Here is a 22252-nt window from a genome sequence, read left to right on the forward strand (position 1 = left end):
TAAACCTTACAAATGTCTTGACTAAATTCTGTCACTTTGTAAGCTCTTTAACAACATTTATGACAAATGCTTTACTGTTGGCACTATTGACTTGGTAATTATTGTTTTATTTTGGTTTATTATTTTTATTTAACTAGTGTACTGTAGTTTCGCTGTAAAACCCTGCTTGTCTCTCTCACTCACTCACACACACACACACACACACACACACACACACACACACACACATTCAAAACCTGGAAGCTGTCCAGTACAGCCACAGTCTTATCTGTTGGCCACTGAGAAGCTCCTCTGGAGCAGTTGGGAGTTAAGGGGACTTGCTCAAGGGCAACTTAGTGGTTGTAACAACTGACAGGCAAGCACTGGTTTTTCACTCCCCCACCCAGATTCATCCAGACAGTCTGTAGATTACACAGGCAACCTTCCAGTTATTTGAGCTTCATTTCTAACACTGTGGCATAGGATCTGTAATACATTGGTTAAAAATATGTTGTAGCACATCAGTTAGAGGAATAATAAGAGTGATATACTGAGTGATAAACTGAATTGTCTAGGTAAATCCAAATCTTCAGTCTCTAGTCTGCAGATATGTTTACTGTGCGCCTCATTGTTGGTGATTTGTTTGGGGTCTTTGTGTGTGATGAAGCTCCTTCAAAATAAAGCCGCCCAAGTAACACCACAGTTGGACCATAGATGCAAAAATGTCTTTCCTAGTGGTAAATATCTTTGATTGTTAATGGACCTCTTATGTTGTATGCATTTGAATCACTTTCTGTAGCAACACAGCAAATGTTCATACTTACTATATAATATTGAATTATTATGTAGTCGTAAACCAGCCGTACTGTACATTTCTGTGTGATATACAAGGATGGGTGGATGGATGGATGGATGGATGGATGGATGGATATTTAATATTGATTCAGTAGTTTAATTTTGGATTAGTGGCAGTTTTTTCAAAATTGTTTAAATGTGCTAAAAGTGACATAACTACTGTTATCAGTGAGTTCAGGTATCTCAGCATTAACCAGGACCCGGTTGGAGTTGTGTATGCACACCATTTACTTCATTTTCTACATGTGACATTGTGTAAAAGCAAGAAAAGAATCTTCTCATATCATGTTAATGTGTCCTTTTTAGAACTGTGACAACTCTGTCAGTGAAAGTGCAAGGACGAGAATGCATCAAGTGCACTTAAGTGGCTGCGGATGACACGTGCGTGTCTTCGTAGGAAAGCGCTTCAAGTGAAGCATATTCAAGCCTTGATACTCCACCTTACTCTGCCCAGTGTGGCTCTGCCCCACCACACCACTTACTATTTTGAAACGTGTATGCTGTACGCTGTGTTTTTAGGCAGGGTGATATTGGGCCCCCAATTATAGGTTACTCTGTGGTCAGGGAGAAGTCACTCTTTATAGGCCCTTTCAGTGGTGCCTCTGCCCATTTGGCTTTGGAGGCATTTTTAACTTGGTTTACTGCTAGGGTAATCTTTATATATGTATCCAAAGCAGCAGAATGACGGAGGACACAGGTGAGAGTTTTTTTCAATATATGATGTAGAGGATGTATAAAGAATTAAGATTTGTTTGCCCAATGTGCATGCCTGTTTTGAAACCACCCTAATCTATATATAGACTGGTGAACTGCTTGTGGTGCAGATTTCATGCTAGCAAGGAATGGTTAAGGTTCACTGCCTGAATGGCTCATGGAATAATCTTCAGCTCAGTTAGTAAGTAGTAATCTTTCATTCCACAAAATGTCCTTGAAATGAATGCCATCCTTCATCTTTCTGTGGTTCAGTATTAAGCACTAAATATGTGTAACTGCTGTCTTTAGTAATCACCTCTTGGAGGCGTCATGTTGAGCCAGCAGCCTTAACTGCGGCAGAGCCTGATCAATTGCAGTCAGGGACCTTTACCACATGTCATACCCCTTTTCTCTCCCCCATGTTCCCTTTTTCTTATTGTCAACAGTCTCATTAAGACAAAATGCTAGAAAATCAATCCCTTTATAGAAAAAAGAAATCGCACCTTGCACATTTTGACCTTCATATTTTTCTTTAGCACATCAGAGTCTAAAAGTGATTTATCTGCTGCTGTCCCTTGGTTCTACAGACTTAATTTTTTTGTTTTAAAGAAATGCACAGTTTTTAAAAATACAACCTTCTCTAAAATAGTAAAATAGCTTTAGACTTTACTCAAAGCCACCTAGTCTTTAGAGATGTCTCCAGTGTTAAACTCCAGACAGATTGCACAGCTATAGGTAAAACGAAAGCTTTGACGGTCTGTTTAACAGATTTTTTGTGACTCGATGCTTCACATGTCTCATGTGGATGTCAAATCCTCCTGCTGCTGCTGCTGCTGCTGCTGAATCCCCTGTGCTGTGAGATTTGCAGTCTCTCAGGTAAATAGGCCATTAGTTTTCATATGTTTCTTTGAAACCTACTTAATTACAAACCTGTATTAATTTGTTCGATCAGTTGAATAGTTGATCCATTCTAAAATAATCTGAACATAGATTGACAGCTGGCATCAAACTGATTAAGAGCCAAGTTTGAACTGGAGGACTTTTTTTTACTTTGACTTTGAACTTGCACTGATAAAACTTTTTATTTTTCATGGTTTAAAAAATATATAACAGTGGAATTATACTCAAGTGTCTCACCAGATATGTCATTGTGATTTATGTGTTAAGTGAACTCAGTCAGGGATGATATGCCAGCAGAGATGCTGTTCTTGGCCAACATACTGTATGTGATTGTTCTTTAAAGTGCAAGTTAGATCACAAATCCACACATAATGTATAGATAAAATCACAAGAAGTAGCACGCATTATTTGACAGGATATTTTTGGGCTGTTGTCATGACCTATTGATGTGCTGTGTTTGTTACTTGTGTCTTACTCTTACGTGTGTTGGCTTCTTCGTTTTGGTGCCTTTTCTTAAATGAAAACATAACATGTGAATGAATAATATGGTCTATAAACGCCTGGCTAGGTAGTCAGTGGTTACAGTGAGATGAAACAACACATCTTTCTAAAACATTTTAAATGAGTTTGCTTAATTGTTTGCTTGAAAACTGCAGAACATTGAATGCCCCCTTTTGGAGTACATCTGCCAGTGTTTTTGAATGAGGCCAGTATTGTCAGGGTTTTATATTCATATGTGTTTATTTGTGCATTTAAACCAGAGACACATGCACTCAACAGCTGGAAAAATTCAAACCTTTAGAGACTCAGGTAGAGCTTTTAATTTACCTGCCCTTTGGAATGGACACTAAGTTATTGACTTGTGGCCATTTCGTGCAAAATGCAATAGCCACCCAGGAATCATTTATTTTCATGGAAAGGCCGGAGGGGAGGCACAGGCAGTCTGGCTGGCAGAGCATCAAGTGAGTTCAGTCAGGTGAAACTGTCATGTCCATGCTCATCACATACACCGACACACATTCCTGCCTTCTTAAAGGTGAACAGTAATGAAGTTGGGTAGAGCTTCATCAAGCAGGCTGACTTGGCAGTGGATGGTGTTATGTTATAAAAATAACACTAAAAAACAGAGATGCATCGCAGAAACTTGATTGGACTCCCCCCATTGGATGCATCACGTGAGCAGCAAAAATAAAAAGTGAGACTTGTAAAACTAACCATGGTACTGCTTGCCTTGAAAATCATCTGCAGGGCAACTGGACAAATCTGTTACCGTCGAGCCCTGAGAGATCATTTGGTCAAAAAATCTGTTATTGCAGGTTTAAAGACTGGATTGGGAAAAACAAATCTGTATCCAGTCTACAGCAGACGTTCCCAAAACTCCTATCTTAATAGATAATTCTGAATGCTGACCCTATCAGCGGATCAGGTCAGAGCTTCTTTTCCAGTTGCATCTCTTTTATTGCTTCACCTTTTCATAGAGGTTCCACTCATTCCCTCTGAAGCCCCCTTCCCTAATACCTTTGCTTCGCTCCGCTCACATAGCTGCATATTGTCAATTCAGAGGTTGTAACTGGCCACACACAATGGAAGGTGTACCACACCAGGACAGTCGGGGGAATAAAAAAATAAATTAAAATTCAATATTGCTGACCTGTATCATTGTGGAAGGATCTGCAATTAATTCTGCATCTCTGTTTAGATAGTGACAGATTAAGCCCCTTTGTATGCAAAGCTATGCCTCTCTACTCATTTGAGTCCAGGGGAAATTATGCTGACACTTCTTAAGTACACATTGGGTACACGTCCCCTGCTTAGTCTACATATGCTGAATAATTCCACATATCTGCAGTGACGATACAGTTCAGCTTACTACACAAACTTTCTTTACAAATTAATATTATTCTGGCTGTGGTTGTCCTTTTGGTTTACACATACATAGCTGGGCTGTGTTCCTTCTTACAGCATCCTTCAGGTTGATTAAGTGTTTGGTACATGCTGACAGATTGCCTGCTCCACCCACACGCAGGTCACTTGCAATGCTCATTGAAACTGTTTTTTTTTTTTTTTTAAACTTAATTTTAGGTACTCATAAATTCCCCAGCCCTTCCTCATAGAAGTTTTGACCTTAAAGTGCTCTTTGATTATGAGGCGTAATTACTGACTCATTATAGCGTACAGACTGCTAAGGTTATTAACAGTGATTGGGGCAATTATCTGGAGTTCATGGATAGTTTGTCCTGGACAGAGTGAACCACAAATGCTTCGGACCTAATGCTTAATAGGTTTTCTTCACAGTTTTTATAGTTGCACCTGATCAAACATGTGAGAAGACTAAAGCAGATGCAACGTGATCGCTAAACTTCGTGCAATTCACATATCTGTCAGCATATACTTCGTGTTTTTTGCGTTTACTGTTTTGCAGATTTTCATTGCAATTTTACTGAAGTACATAAAGACATTCTCTCATAAATATTCTCATATTTAAATACTGGAAGTCCTGATTTTCTTTGTTATAGAACCTACTCAAAATAACCAGTTTTTCAGTATAAATTAAAACCTAAAATTTTCATGATAGTCCATTTTTAGATCAGAATTACAAGTGTGACATCCAGCATTAAAAAGGGTAACTGCTGAGTCTGTGAATAGTGCACTGCAACTATCCATTCAGTTGGTTAAGCTAGAGTATTAATTAGGGAAGTGCCAATTTCCTGCCGAATGGGCATAGCAAACAACATTTGTCAGACACATGGGACACAGATGTTTGAAATAGTCAGATAAGTGATTGCTTCCTATTTGCTGGAACTCTATGAATGGACGAAGAAGAAACTCCACTGAATCAATTACAGCTCATTTTTGTAATTTGCTGCATTAAAAATGACTGTATTCATTATGATGATGAACATATTCACATTTTCACATCTTAATCTATCCACCAGACCCTTTGTCACATTTGAGATGCACCAAAGTCTTTTTGATGGAATAGAGACAGTATGTGAGAAGAATTTTTTAAGACCTCACCAACTACCTCCTTTTCTCTGCCCCACTGCTTCTCGCTGTGTGTGTGTTAGTGTGTGTGTGTGTGTGTGTGTGTGGTGGAGAAAGCGAAACAAGGGCTGCGCCCAGCTCTCTGAAATGTTGAGAGAATTTCTAATTTTTTCCTCTCCTCTTTTTCAGTTGAGTTGAGGAAGAGGGGGAAAAATGTTGCAGGGAAGGTGGAGAAGCTTGAAAAAATACTTATGCAGCTGCTGAATCTGTAGTATAATGCAATAAGCCACTGGATAATAACATGTCTCGGGCTGTACCTTGATAGGTGGGATGTTTGATATAAGTGTAGTACAAAGTATTTTTTCAAATCACAACTACAGATAATACTGCAATATTACCAGTCCAGGTACAGTCCTATACTGTATTTTCCGATAGGACTTCCTTTTGATAATACTGCTTCCACAGCACTCTGTTGCTGCCGTAACACCCAAGTTTTAGTAGCGTGGAATGTATTACAGGGCGAATGGATTGCATCCCATTATACGGAGGTTTCTATTTTCTGCATTTCTACAAACGGTGCTTGAGCATTACTGCGTCATAAGATGCCCCCACACCCAGGAGTAGAAGCTATTTAGCATGTAGCTTTATTACATTGCTGTTCTTCAGTTTAGGTGCATGTCATTTCTCTGTTTGCATGGACAAAGGAGTATTCACTTCTGACTCCACTCATGTCATTTCAGAGGTTGTCCTTGTTTTTTTTCCATTGTCACCTTTTCTTGTGCCTTTTTTCTATTTATTTTTTTGTGAGTGAGTGGTTCTGATTCAGCTGCTGGAGTGTATGTATCGGCCAGACCGTACGAGTCTTGGGGCACTATCGTTTTATTTATATACATGGTTCGAATCACTGGCTTGGACCCCCCCAAAAGCAGCAAAACCAACAGTTCAGGGGGGTATTTCTTACCTGTATTTGTAAATATTGCAATATATTTCCCGTACTCACGCCTTTTTATATTCAAGAATCTTGAATACGATTTCAGACACCCCTAAAATGGACCGTACCATTTCCTAACATTGACATCAGTTGAACGTCTTGTCCGTTTGCATCACTCACAGCGCAGCTGCTCCAGTCCGGTGCATCACACGCTAATGGAGACGCTGCAGGTTAATATCAGTAGTTAACTATCTAGCTGCTTTAATACACTTAACTTTCCTACCTTCAGAGATTCGTAATTAGCATTTCTTTTACTTAAAATTAGCTATCTGATGTTAGCTACCTGAGAGTCCACCCTATCATTTTATTATAACTATGTAAATTCATTTTTTATGTAATTGTCAGCTAACACGGGTGTTTAGGCATGAGCAGTGAAATTGGCGATTAGTTATTGTAGAGTATTGTACATTTTTACATCAATATAGAGTTTATTATTTCATTTGAAGTCTTTTGTGAGTCCTTTCGCAATAAACATGGCATTTGTTTTAACTCTTGTCAGACATCTATTTTATTGGACGCAGCTTACATCATTCACAGTCAACATGAGCAAGAGGAAAGGAGATATGTGCTAAAAAAAGAGTATGTTGAAACTTTAAACTTGATGAGAATGATAAAAATGGAATTAGAGATAATAATGTAGACTGTATTTTATGCGTCTTTAGTTCTGTATCAACACAGTGTGGGTCTGGTTTGAGTAGGCATGATGGTCTGCTGTTGTGTGTCTGACTTGCTGGCAGTTTTGCTCTAGAATACTTGGTGAACTCTGACTACAAAAGTTGTCATCTGGTATGGGGCACCCATGAACTGGTGTAATAAATTTGATTTATCATCATCTACAGACTGATGACATTAGTTAAATAGGCAAGGATATTGTAAGCATTGTAAGATTTTAGTTCACTGAAGCCCGCCGTCTGTGCTGTACTGGGTTTTCTTTTGGACCTGGAAAAAAAGTTGACCCCCACGATTGTCACTGTATAATTCGTACCCTATTTATATATAATATATATTTATTAAAATGTTGCTGGTTCTCTTTTCTTGCTGCTCTGCCAAATCCACTGCTGCCCCATTGTCTCTCTTTTTTGCTCTCAGGCCCTTCCTGTGTTCCTGTTAAAACGCTGTGTCACATTAGGCCACTACAGCTGTGAGCAACTACGAAATGCAATGAAAGTTTAAAATGTCTGTGTAAGCAGTATACAGTTTGTACTAAACATATGTCCAGGAAAAATGGGCTGCAATAAATCTTTCTTTAGCTCAACTTTTTATTTGTGATTTCTGAATTTTTTTTGGTGGGGGGGATTGTTCTTCCTGCCTCCTGTGTGTAAGCAGTTGTTTTGATGCAAGGCCCAGGAGCTGACACAGTGAAGACTTGTCTGATACAGACTTAAGCAACCAGCACATCAGTATTCCATCGTATCTAATAGCTTGCTAAGTTTTAACTGACCATGATGATGTTAACAATGACCAGTGATATAATCTCAGGGATCACAGTGCTCTAAATTCACTGCTGTAGATGGTGATATTGTCAGAAAAGGTGAGGTATGTGTAAGGTAACTGTAAAAACTGTGACTCTTTCCTTTTAAAATTTTCCAATTAAGTTTCTAATAAATTTCCTCATGCAAGTTCTTAGATATTTAGCTCCAGAAACCTTGATTTCTGTTTAATTGATTTCTGTTTATTTTTCCATCATCCCCTGGCCTTTTTGGGGATTAACAGATTTTATTTTGTAAAAAGTAAATAAATAAGATTCAAAGTCAGCGTGAAAGTTCCAAAAAAGTAAATGGGTTGGTCATACATGTTATTCAGTGCGTCTAACAACTCCACAGCGGACTTATTTCCATCATGTGCGCATGTCTGTAGAAGTTCAGTCAGAAGTTTGCAATAATTTTGTCTCTTAATGCATTGAAGGCTTGTTTGCTTACTAGCAAGGTACCAGATAAGATAATAAGTTATCCAATAGACCTTTTTTCACGGCAGACATTTTTTGGTCTTTCGGATGTTCTGAACCTGAAATGGATCAGATTAATGAAGTTTCTATCAGTGCATGGCTAAGCATGACAAGACAGTAAAGCTATTACTCATTAATCTTTTAAGACCCCTTCCACTGTCATCCCAGGGGAAAAAGCCAAGTTGACTTTAGCTTCCTGAACTGTCACTTGTCGGAGGATGTGTTTAAGCTCTCCACTGACACGACGGGACTGGATAGAGTGCCACCCTTGTTTCTCCATTACTTCTTGTTCAGTTCCCCAACGTCCTCCTCTGCTTTTTAATATTTCCTTCGACCCTCTCTTCCTCCGAGCTCAAAATCTAAATAGGTGAAAACCAAGATAGCTTTGCTGCTCATCGAAGGTGTCACTGACATGAAAATAGGATCTATAGCATAGCATTCCTGTAATTTGTCCTTTCCATTGTACTTAATGCATTTTCCAGTGCTTGTTGTGGAAAGAAAAGCCATAAAATGGACGAAGCTATAAGAGCAAGATGGTCTTCAGTGTAAACTTGAAAAATGGCTAAAGTTGCTTTTCCATGTGTCTACAGTATCTGCCAGAATGTGTTCCGAATGTGTTGTTTGTGTAATTTGGGATCAAAGATACCGCCAGATTTTAAATACCACACTGGGAATCTAAGATATAATTTATAAGCATTTAAAATCAAGGATTGGTCTTTTGAACCCAAAGATGAAGAGCATCTATAATTTATCCCTTCAGAGCATGTGGTCAGTGTTTTGTATTTGAATTGCTTAATGAAAAATTAATACTTATGACATAACAGGATACCCTCTAGTAGATGTATGTATCATGATGTATTGTTTGATGTTGCATTCAATTCATCCTCATTTTGTTAAAAGTGTGAACAATGTACTGTGATGTAGTGCTGAGAAACCTCAAATTAAACTGTGACGTTTGTGAATCATTAAAAGCTTTTTTTAACGTAGTTTATTATGTTAGGACAAAACTGGTTTTATAAGTGCATCTGAAGGTTCATCTAAATAATTATAAATAACTTTTAAGTAAGTTTTCATTATTTGTATAACAAATCAGTAACAGGCATTTAGTGCAGGCTTATTCTCTGATGTTTAATTAATGATTTTTGCATTGGTCAGTACTGAGCTGCAGTAATGCCTTAGTTGTAATTATCTTCAAACATGCCATGGGTGCAGCTAGAGATTTGGTCTCCCTGGTGTCTTTGCAGAACAGAGCAGAGCAGAACTTTTTCATGTGGGATGCTGTAGCTGTTGTCTTCTTTGTTTCGTTCCGGCAGCCACCAACACTCCTTTGTGGTTTGGACAACCCACTCTCTCCTCGCTGCCTGTCCGACTTACCACCTGACAGGGTAAATGTACCAGTACATTGCCTGTGCTGTGTGTGATTGTGACCTCTGTTGTATCCATGCCAGTTTCTCAGCGTTTAGTGGTGGTGTTTACAAAATCCTGCTAGACGTGGTCCATGATCATCTCCTTAATCATTTCGTAGAGTGTACATCCTTTCATACTTTCATTGTTCATTTTATAAATGGTACTGCATTTCACCAATATATGTTTGTAATAGACCTTAAGCATGTGTAGCATAGACCCAAGAGTTTTACCTAGTTGTCTTTACCTCCTTGTGGTAGCAGAAATCTCCATGTTTTTGTGCTTATTTTGTCTTTGTTGTTGATGTATCCTCATTGGTCTTTCTTCCTCTTCCTCCAATACTTGTACGGCATGTGAAAGGAATGACAATTAGATTCCACCTGTGAGCCTCTGTTAATGTTTATCCATCAGATATCCCAAATGTATTTGGCTTAATGGTTAAACATCTTGAAAAAAAATATCAGCAGTTTATTGTTAGTTGGCTGAAGTACTCATGGTGTGTTCAATTTCAGAGATGTGAGGCATCAAGAGTTGACACAGGATGTTTAATCAGTAAGGCTTTGCCGGATTTGAGGTCTGCTCGGAGTATCGGACCTCATAGTGAAGTTTCTTTGAAAAGAGGGAAGGAAAGTTTTTATTTAAGGAATAATGGGATGAAGAGTCGAAACTGATCATGCAGTCAAAGCAGTGCCAACTAAATTTTTTATTTATTTTTTTTTACCTAAAAATAAATATTGCTATTATGCATTTAGAGCGTGATGTTCTTTTTTGTTTTCATTGTTGTAGCATAGAGAGCAACTCCCAGCATTCTCCTTAAGCCTGTAAAGTTAATCAATGTGCAATAGTTGCTTTAAAGATTTTTAAAAGCAGTATAGTTTCATATTATTGTGCATGTTGTGAACATGTAAGCAAAGCAGACTAAAGCAAAAGTTGCTGCTCTTACATACTAGGACTGCAACAAATGATTATTTTCATTATTGATTAATCTGTTAATTTTATTATTTTCTTGATGAAAGTTGTTTACTCTTGTGAAAAATGTCCATCAGTGTTTCCCAAAGCCCAAGATGACGTCCTTTATTTGCCTTTTTTTGTCCACAACTCAAAGTTATTCAGTTTACTGTCAAAGAGGAGCAAAGAAACCAGGAAATATTCACAATTAAGAAGCTGGAATCAGAGAATCCTAATTAATTGATTATCAAAATAGTTGACAAGTAATCAATTAATTGATTAATCATTGCAGCTCTATTACAAATTTTTTTTAATTTTTCTTCCAAAACCATAAGCAATAATTGTTATAATATTGATTATGGAAATGACTTCCATATTAGCGTCTTTACTTACTAAGTTATGAGGGTATTGGATGGTATGTGTTTTGGAAGTCGGTTATGTGTCTGCTTAAGTTGGATTGCTGTTAATCTCACAGCTGAATGATAGAGGTCAGCATGTAGGTAGAACTAAAATACAGAACCTTTAACTCATTCATCCACAAGTGTTAGCTTATTCTAAACCTCTATGGCCAAATTTCAGTGTGGATGTATCCTGATGTAATGACACTAATTTAACATCAAATCTCCTCGATCCATTGAATACGTAACATTGTATTCAGAGAAAAGCATCCTGCTCACTTTGTATTTCTCAGTGACATATTAAATATACATGATAGCCATCGTATGTTTCTCAGAATCATCAAATTGATATCTGCTTTTAGTTAGAGGTGTTGAATAGTGTCTCCACAAAGCGCAGGGAACATTCCCTTTACAAATGGTAAAACCACTCTGCTAACCACAAAAAAAATCAAGTGTTCATCCACGGAAGGACTTTGAATTGCTTCATTATATAAATAGTCTACCCAAAAACCATTAGTCTTCTACATCTGACAAGTGTTGCCAGCTCATAGGCCTGTTTGAAGACACAAATTTACTGCTATGCTGAGCCAGACATTTCTGTAAAGGAATATTTTATCAAAACCAGGCCAATCTAAATCTGAAAATGAACGGCTTTTAAGTCTCAGATGTCATACTCGACTTGACTATTCTGTCAACTCTGTATATTGCATGGAGAACAGTTGTAATGTTTTAAGCTCAGTTTTCATTCAGTGTGTGAAATGCAGATCTCTCTAGGCAACTGTGTTGCGTAGCCCTTCTGTCTGAACATCACCTCATACTAAAAGCAGAGCAGGTTAAGGCCCTTTTAGTTTTTTTGTTTTTTACTCAAACCTCCCCCGTTTTTATCAGTCACAGGTCATTCCTTCTGTCGTTACATTAACTTCATCATTTTACTTAACAAAATACCTACCTGCCTCAACTCTACTAAGTTTGCTTTTCTAGAAATGCAGTAAAACATGGGGAGTTTTCATAGTAATTTGTTTGACAAATTACACGCAACACCACCGCCAGCTGTTTTTTTTTTTTTTTTATAGAAGCAGCAATCTCGCTTTTGAAAGAAGGTACACAGGAGCTTGGCATCAAAGGCAAACCAGTGCAATCAACATTGTTTGCTTATGATATAACCTTTAGAGACAGTAATGCTGTTTGATAGCAGATGACAAATGCTTAGCTGATTATGTTGATCCACAAACTGTTATTTGTATTTTTTAACCAAATGAGCGTCATTCTCTGTCAGTTTTGTTAGCACAAAATGTACCCATATCCCCAGAGTATTCCCTTTGGGGCTTTGAGTCACACTTGTCATCTTTCCACGCTCATTCTCTGTGGAGCTGTTAAAGACTTTACATTTTAGCTAGACTGTCCTAGAGCAGAGGAATCATAAGATTTGGAATACATAGATGAGAAACACTAATATATCATGTTCCCACAGAGCATATTTCTTCCTTAGGCTGAGAAAGAATGTCTCTACATGTATTGTGGTTTCATATTTTCACGGTATTTCTGAAAACTAATGCTGTGCAGCCCATTTCAAAATTGTTTAATTTAAATTCATGTCCCCCTTTAACTTGTGCTGAAACATGACTGTGTGGTTTATTGAAGGAGCAAGCTTCTACTCCCGCTTGAGTCAAAACACTGTGTATCACTGCATGTAAGAAGACCGCATTAAAATCTATTTATTTATAAGCCTCCACAATGATTTTAAAATATCTTAGGAGAGAGCATTAACTTGCATTCAATCATTTCACTTTCACCTTCTTACTTATCTTTGCAATACTTTGGTTTAATGATAGTTTTCTGTTACAGTTTTTTTTTTTGTCTTGGGTCCTCAAGCCTTGCTGGTGTCCCCTAAAAGTCATAGTTACAATGTTCATTATAACCCGCAAAACAGAAAAGTTAGATGAACCGAACAACATAAAAAAAAAAAAATGCAAAGCTGGTTCTGGGTATGGTGTAAGAGGAAAGGCCATGAGGCCTTTGAAAGTGTGATGACTTATTCATTTGCAAATCATCTATGCACATAAAATGGAAATATGTCTACATTATTATGTCTACATTTGATTTGATGAGATATATCATATGTCAAAAGCCATTTTGGTCTGAGGGAGGCACAAGATGAAAGCTGACTGACTGAAAATGGGAAAAGTTCATCATCCCAGGAGCATGAATGTGTTAAATGCAATCTTTGCTTTTTTTTTTTTTGCAAAACTGCTTTTTAGATTTGAGTATTTATTGTGTACATGTGGTAAATGGCTGCGTTTATGTACCTCTTTCATCCAAAGTGCTTTACAATTTACTTGCCTCTCATTCACTTTAACACACATTCACACATTGATGGCAGCAAGACGCAATTTGGGGTTCAGTGTCTTGCCTAAGGACACTTCTACATGTGGACAATTGGTGTTGGGAATCAAACTGATATTGTGGTTAGTGGATGATCCGCTCTAGCTCCTGAGCCACAACTGCTCAAGTGGAAATGGTCAATTGTGGCACTAAACTCTAAAGGTCAGGATCTAACTAAAATACCAGGATTTATTCTGCGGGTACAACATCCACATAAAAATTCATGGAAAACCAAAAAGGCCTGACAGTGGCACTAGATTAAAGGTCAGGGGGTCACAAATATTGTGAACAGTCATCTTTAGAGGACCATTAATATTCATGCCAGATTTCAGGACACCAGTTGCTGACATTTCTTGCTTTGCTGAGCTCCTGTTTCCAAGATATTACTTAATAAAGAGATCTCAGAGAACCGCTTGGATGTTATGTGCAGTTTTTTTATATTTTATTTTTTTTATTTTTTTAGGAAAACCATGTATTTTCAGAATAGATGGCGCTTTACAGTGGTACACAATATCAAATCAGGGAGCATTTAATCATATTTAAGACCACTGAGTGACCTTAGTAGAGTAGGAGTTGAGGACTTTGCCCAAAGGCTCTTTGGGAAGAGTTGGAGTGTGCATTTGCCTCGTCCTTTACCACAACTATCCCAGCAGTTTCAGGCTTGCAGACCTGCAACTTTTAGGTGTCAATTTGTCCAACAATTAGGCTACCACCACCCAATATGTCCTTAAGTAGTGTCACTTTGAAAACTTCTCTTCTCTGTCCTACTTTCCATGAGCTAAAATTAGACGGAAACATGTGTTTTGCTACCATTTCCTGAAGTAAAAACTTATTTTCTTTTTCCTAATAGATCCCTCGTGGAGGACGACGACGCTCACATGAAAGTTGCTCTGGGCTATGGTGATATGGGCATCTCTGCTCACCTGCAGGCATCAAAGACAGGAAACACTCGATTTTTCACAAGCAACACACACAGCTCAGTGGTTCTTCAGGTGAGAGTGCAGACATGTAGCGACAAAGTGAATGTTTAGTCAAAAATCCTCATCGTCTGATAATTGTGTTTACATGTCTCCTTACAGTTCCTATAGAGAACCTGTGAATAATGTATGCTCTATGTCCATGAAATAGTGCTGATTGCAAGCTGGTGAGACAGTGATTCAGATTTCTTATCATCACTTTTGAAATGAGATAAAGCTCTACGCAAGTTAATCTGTGCCTACTACAAACTGGAAAAGTTGTCATTATTGAATTTCTTTTCAGTTTAAAAACCCTTCACGCTGCAAAATCAAAACTACGTCAAAGAGCTCATAGCATAAATTACAGGATACAATTTAATAGCTCAGAAAGTATTCCAATGATTTAAGAAAAAGCACTTTGGATTTGGTGTCCGTGTAATTTGGTATGAAGAGGGAGCACAACAAGAATATTATAAAACTGCTGATCAAGAACGTAACAGAAAAGCTTTATTAGAAGTTCTTGAACTGACCTACTTTCTTCCGAGAACTGTTTATGTGTATTAACAGTTAAAGCATATTGATAAAGAGCACAAACTACCCTCGCCACACTTTACGTCTCATCTTTCTAATGGTAGCCATGCTCACAAAAAGACTAGAAAACAGCCCCCACATAGCAGAGAACTGAATAATCCATCAACATTACTCTGTTAAGGAAAGTGAAACAGTTGATGATAAATAAAACCTGTGCATGTTGTGATGTATAAATTGAGTGTGGAAAAAGTGTGAATCAGCATCAGGAATTGTGGTTTAAATTAAGTTATTTCAGTTTACATAGCAAGATATATTACTGCACTTGGTGGCTGCTTTAACATATCACCGATTTAGATGATAAAGTTAAGATCAACCTGTAGTAATGTGTGTGTTGGCATTGCACAACTTTCTGCTGCCACAGCGATGGTTGCCCTTCATCACCAGCTCTCATTGAAACTGGCTTTTGGCTGGTTTTGCTGCACATTAATCATTTTGTGTCAGAGCAAGGTAAGGGAATGATGAAGTTTAATGAGTGGTATTAGTATGTTAATAGCATGTAATGTATGTTTTCTTGCGTGTGTGCTCTTAGTGCAATCTGTTATAACTGGCTGGTAACCCATGGCAAATAATGGGACAGAAGTGAAGGGTGCATTTAACTTAACAATTTTCCCCATTTTATGCAACAGTTTACAAGATGTGGTGAATGTCATTGAAATGACTGCCACAAATATGTGAGTACAAGTATGAATACAGTGTGTTTGAGTAAAAGACCTCAATCTGATTAAACAAATGATATGACTCTCCAAAGTGTCACTGCAGGTGAAGATATCATGTACAGGAACAGTGCAGCCTTTCAAGTCAGTAATAACTTTAGTGATTAAGGGAAAAGGACCCCTTATTTGTTTTAAATATCACCAATTTCCTTTTAATCCTAAAGTAGTGAATTAATCTTTGTAGCCAAAGTCTGGTACACTGCAGCTAATCCCAGCATGCTGCTATGCCTAAAAGGGGACAATATACTGTAGCACCAAACATATAATTTTGAACCAGTTACGTGCTGCTGTCAACAAAAAAAAGTAATTCCGATGCCTTTAAGTCCTGGAAAACAATATCATGTTGCTGATCTAAAACGCAATTACATTTTGGCTCCTCTGTGTCATTCAAGCAGCAGATCAACTTCACACTATATTTTGAAAGAGAAATAGAAGGAGGGTTTACAGGGCTCGTCACTTTTGGCTTCTGTTGTAGCTAGTTAGCTAATTCACTGAAGCAATACTTGAAGCTATGGATGTAAGAAGCTATTACAAAAAGACTAATGATGAAGGGAACAGGGTGCAGGTTAGGCTGGAGAAGGTGGAGGAATAGTTATCTCCTGTTGATTTAGCAGCAGATAAGTTAGGACGTGAGTGTGCCCCTGCCTCATCTACAGGCCCAGCAGGTTGGTGAAGAAGAGGGCTCTTTAGCTAGCTGGTTTAGTTCAGTGGTTCTCAAACATTTTTGTCACAAGGCACACCATTTATGAAAACCGAAGCACACCTTTACATATGATTATAGCTATGTAAATCATCATAAATAAGACTTATTATTTCCAAGGCACACCTGGCCAGCTCCCGTGGTACATCAGTGTGCGACGGCGCCCAGTTTGAGAACCACTGGTTTAGCTTGCCTGCACTCAGCGATATTAATGTGGAACATGGAGTAAGCATAGAAAGAAGGTTAATTTACCTTACTTCGCCTTTGTATAATCCAAATCTTCAAGACCTAATTTGCTTCCCTGAAGCGTATGTTTGAAAAACATGCATCTCTGCAACTGACTTGGTGAATGAAAAATGTATTCGACACAGATTGGTAGCTAGCTAGGTAGCTACCACCAGGCTACCATAATTCCCTTACAATAAACAGCAGAAATATCAAGCTACTAATAGGTCATTACATGCTTCCATTGCCTGCAGCAAGGTAGGCTGCTTATAATCACGTATTGTTGTTGTTGTTGTTGTTGTTAGAGTAATTTATTTTGTAAATAATATCAATATTCTATCATCCCACAGGAAATAAATGTGTCTACTCATTGTCACTTTTAATTATTCAGAAGAAAAAAAAAAGCAACCCATTATTTGAGTTGAGTTTTGTGTAATTTCCCCCTACACATTGGTTTGCCAATAAAAGACGATGTTTAAGAGATGCTATATGCACTGGACCAGAAACCTTTTGATAGAGCAAAGTGTTTCACATCTTATATTCATTACTCTAAAATAAAGTGAAAGTGGTGCAATTATTGGGTGAAAATCTAAAGATTTCTGGGCTTGGCTAAGCTCCTAATGTTTCAAGATCCTAACAGCGCCCCTACTCACATTGGACAGGCCGTGGCTAAACATAATTTTTTTGTCCTTACTGGAACATTGAGGCTCATGTTTGTGATTGGACAGGAAATAGAGTTAAGCTTTAATTTCAGTGGCAGACACACATTTGCTTGTTATTGTCTGTGACCTTATTGACACGAGTCAACCTTTCTTCTCTTCTAGGGATTTGACCAGCTGAGGATAGAAGGTTTACTATGTGACGTCACACTGGTGGCTGGGGACGGCGACGAAGCCTTCCCTGTACACCGCGCCATGATGGCCTCCTCCTCCGACTATTTCAAAGCCATGTTCACAGGTGGGTCTAGAAAGCCTAACATTACTTGTTATGTTCTTTGTGTGGGACATGCTTCTTGTTGCTATGGTGCACACATTTGATTGCTTTAACACATGTCATGTCACTGTTTTATTTTTTATTTTTTTTTTGCCTCCTGAGAAATGACTTAAATTGACCTCGTGTGTGTGTGTGTGTGTGTGTGTGTGTGTGTGTGTGTATTCATAAAGGTTTCCATATTATAAAACCAACCTGGTCATTGGTACTTCATGACTGTACGTAATGATTGTAGGTGTGACTTAATAGCATAGGTCATCGCATTGGTGCACTGTATGCAGAGGTAGAAGAGGTAAAAGAAAAATTTTTTAGAAATACAAATGTAATTTTTTTTAGACACGGCAAACATTTTAGGATCCAAAAAAATAAACTGAAAAGAATATTCTAATGTACCAGCCGTTTTATGGCTTTTTTAAAAAGGTAACCCCAAGGAAAACTGGTAACACACATGTTGTTTGTAAAAGTGACCTTACTGCTTTGATTCGACCTTGTATTAACCTTTAGCCTATTTAAATTACGGCGTTTTATTTTTCATGGCAATAGCTTTGATTACTTTTGTTAGCATTACATTGTATATAAGCAATGAAAGGGGATTTTGGAGTTACTTGGGGTCTCATATCATGACAGAAGTGGAGGTAAGTTTGGAGATTTGGCATTTTAGAGTATATGATGAAGATGAAGAAGGTTCTGCATTGAGAACAGAATAGATTGTTAAAATAGGAGTAAGGGGTAACTGTACTTAGAGAGACAGCTCATTAGTGATAAGGGAGCTATATGAGCATAGATGCTGAGCAATGGGATTCTCTCTAAGACCTTCAATCCTTTCTCTGAACATAAGTCCTTTGACTGTGAAAACATTTCATTGACATTTACGCATAATGACATATGTATCTAAATGAAATAATGCATTTTTGATTTTCAGCTTAATTGAATTTGTTCAGTTATGTAAGCTTTATTCAAGTTCTTTTAAAAAAAATGAAATAGATGTGGCTGCTTACCGACCTGTCAGTCATATAAGATTATGTATGAGTTGAACCACGTGTAAGCATTTACATTTTCTTATCCCGTACTCACTCCTGTTGCAGGTGGAATGAAAGAACAGGATTTAATGTGCATCAAGCTTCATGGAGTTAACCGAATAGGCCTGAAGAAGATCATTGACTTTATCTACACAGCCAAGTTGTCACTCAACATGGAGAATCTGCAAGACACACTTGAGGCAGCCAGCTTCTTACAAATCCTTCCGGTGCTGGACTTCTGCAAGGTTTTTCTTATATCTGGGGTAAGGCACACAAGCCACAGCTGCACATCACTGTACAGTACACAGCGTCCCTCTAATCTTCACCATTTGTAAATTTGCAACATGTTTAAGCTCATTGGCTAAACTAAATAGATATTAGGATTTCAAAAATAATTTCAAATAAAAGCTGTTTGTGTTAAACTGCTCTGTCCTGCGAGAGTGTCTTTGGGCTTGAGGAGGAGGCAGGCACATACCTTGAAGCACATTTCAAGAAAGATTTTGTTTTCTGTTGTTGTTATTAAATAGAAATAATCAGTCAGAAGAAATGATCGTCAATCATTTTCTCTTATTGCTCTTAAATCTTCATTTGGTTTCGCCTGCTGCCTTACAATCAAAAGTGAACTGTGGTTAGCGAAAACTGAATTAGCTAAAGTGACAGCAAGAAGAGAAGAGAGCTACGTTAAGGCGGACAAATTCTGGTCGGCCAGAACTTATGTTTGATCAACCTGCTGGTGACTTGTGACCAGTTGCTCAAGGTTCAGGTTCTGACTCAAGCTAGCTATGTAAAAATCAGATAATGCACTTGGGTAAAAAGAGCACTTTCAGGTTTAACTTTAAAATGCTGCTTGGTGAGAGAGGCACTAGGTAAAATGTTAACGATGCTCTAATAGAAAATCAATGTGTATAAACATTTCTTTTTATATAGAAAAAAAAGTATATAGGATGGGCACAATTACCCATATCATTGTATATGGACCTTTGTGTGTTCAGAAGGTATTATCTTGTTTTTACTTTTGAATACACTGCTAAATGTATCTCGTGTGGATGCAAACGAGGGCTGCAACTAATTATTATATGTAATGTACAAATCTTTGAACCCATATCTACATCTTAAATTGCTAATGTGTCTTGCCAATTGTCTAAAAACTAAAAGTTATTAGTTTTATTAAGCAAATCCTCTTGTGTGCTACTTATATTCTGCGATATACAGGTGCTGGTCATATAACTAGAATATCATCAAAAAGTTGATTTATTTCAGTAATTCCATTCAAAAAGTGAAACTTGTATAATGTATATATTCCACAGAGACTGATATATTTCAAGTGTTCATTCCTTTTAATTTTGATGATTATAACTGACAATTAATGAAAACCCGAAAGTCAGTATCTCAGAAAATTAGAATATTGTGAAAAGGTTCAATATTGAAGACACCTGGTGCCACACTCTAATCAGCTAATTAACTCAAAACACCTGCAAAGGCCTTTAAATGGTCTCTCAGTCTAGTTCTGTAGGCTACGCAATCATGGGGAAGACTGCTCACTTGACAGCTGTCCAAAAGACGACCATTGACACCTTGAACAAGGAGGGCAGGACACAAAAGGTCATTGCTAAAGAGGCTGGCTGTTCACAGAGCTCTGTGTCCAAGCACATTAATGGAGAGGCGAAGGGAAGGAAAAGATGTGGTAGAAAAAAGTGTACAAGCAATAGGGATAACCGCACCCTGGAGAGAACCCATTCAAAGATTTGGAGGAGATTCACAAAGAGTGGACTGCAGCTGGAGTCAGTGCTTCAAGAAGCACCACGCACAGACGTATGCAAGACATGAGTTTCAGCTGTCGCATTCCTTGTGTCAAGCCACTCTTGAACAAGACACAGCGTCAGAAGCGTCTCGCCTGGGCTAAAGACAAAAAGGACTGGACTGCTGCTGAGTGGTCCAAAGTTATGTTCTCTGATGAAAGTAAATTTTGCATTTCCTTTGGAAATCAAGGTCCCAGAGTCTGGAGGAAGAGAGGAGAGGCACAGAATCCACGTTGCTTGAAGTCCAGTGTAAAGTTTCCACAGTCAGTGATGGTTTGGGGTGCCATGTCATCTGCTGGTGTTGTTCACTGTGTTTTCTGAGGTCCAAGGTCAACGCAGCCGTCTACCAGGAAGTTTTAGAGCACTTCATGCTTCCTGCTGCTGACCAACTTTATGGAGATGCAGATTTCATTTTCCAACAGGACTTGGCACCTGCACACAGTGCCAAAGCTACCAGTAACTGGTTTAAGGACCATGGTATCCCTGTTCTTAATTGGCCAGCAAACTCACCTGACCTTAACCCTATAGAAAATCTATGGGGTATTTTGAATAGGAAGATGCGATACGCCAGACCCAACAATACAGAAGAGCTGAAGGCCACTATCAGAGCAACCTGGGCTCTCATAACACCTGAGCAGTGCCACAGACTGATGGACTCCATGCCACGCCGCATAGCTGCAGTAATTCAGGCAAAAGGAGCCCCAACTAAGTATTGAGTGCTGTACATGCTCATCCTTTTCATGTTCATACTTTTCAGTTGGCCAACATTTCTAAAAATCCTTTTTTTGTATTGGTCTTCAGTAATATTCTAATTTTTGGAGATACTGAATTTGGGATTTTCATTAGTTGTCAGTTTTAATCATCACAATTAAATGAAATAAACATTTGAAATATATCAGTCTGTGTGTAATGAATGAATATAATATCCAAGTTTCACTTTTTGAATGGAATTACTGAAATAAATCAACTTTTTGATGATATTCTAATTATATGACCAGCACCTGTATATATAGAGAGAGAAAGAGAGAGAGCAAAAAACAGGCACATCTACTGGCAATGTGAAAGGAGTGTGCCAGTGGGGTTAACCGCAGTTTTTTTAAAAACCCAGCATATCCTGATATAACAATAGCCTACTAAAGCATGTTAGCAATACCAGCTACTAGTGGCTAAAGTTAGCATCTTACCTGCTGAACTGTCTGCTGCTTTCTCGTTAGACCAATAGCGCTTCTTTCACTGTTGACTTTGTGTGTGAAGCCACAGAAATGTTACGCCCTCATCAAGTTGAAGTTATCACATTATGAAGTACAGTCCTCCCTCCAGCCTTGCTCACTCGCTCTGTTTGGTTTAATTACACTGTGCTCCTTAGCACTGGGAGCTCCCTCTGCTGTCCATAAGGTGTCTCTGCGCACCAGCCATTTCAAACCCAACCTCCAGTATTTGGCCCACGCCTCCTTATTTGCATATGCTCCTCAATCCTAAATCCCCAAATCCCCAATCCTCAATCCCCAAATCCCCAATCCTCAATGGCTAAATGACTAAACGCCCAATCCTTAATACCAAATGCCCTATCCTAAATACCAAATGCCCTATCCTAAATACCAAATGACCTATCCTAAATACCAAATTCATTTTCGACTTCGACTTTTAGTTTCCGATTTCGACTTTTAGTTTTAGACTTTTAGTTTTAGTTCTGACCAATTAATCCCTCCATATCCTGCCCCAATATCATTCCCCAAGCAACAAAACACAGCGCCACATGCGCTCTCTCAGCACCGGAGC

General features: G+C 38.2%; 1 protein-coding gene across 4 annotated transcripts in view; it reads left to right on the top strand.

Moving 5' to 3' along the window:
• Positions 1 to 22252, top strand: part of klhl13 (kelch-like family member 13) — a 69224-nt gene that overhangs the window by 13923 nt on the left and 33049 nt on the right. For 2 of the 4 annotated variants that reach the window (XM_046039984.1, XM_046039983.1), the window contains 3 exons: positions 14331 to 14472; positions 17490 to 17622; positions 18741 to 18937. In XM_046039984.1, coding sequence (XP_045895940.1) covers positions 14331 to 14472; positions 17490 to 17622; positions 18741 to 18937 — 472 coding nt within the window. Of the gene's footprint in view, positions 1 to 9636; positions 9734 to 14330; positions 14473 to 17489; positions 17623 to 18740; positions 18938 to 22252 lie in introns of those variants that run through there. The other 2 variants (XM_046039986.1, XM_046039985.1) reach the window with 2 other exon arrangements.

The sequence above is a fragment of the Micropterus dolomieu genome, linkage group LG23, assembly GCF_021292245.1.
Source record: "Micropterus dolomieu isolate WLL.071019.BEF.003 ecotype Adirondacks linkage group LG23, ASM2129224v1, whole genome shotgun sequence".
Taxonomy (NCBI): domain Eukaryota; kingdom Metazoa; phylum Chordata; class Actinopteri; order Centrarchiformes; family Centrarchidae; genus Micropterus; species Micropterus dolomieu.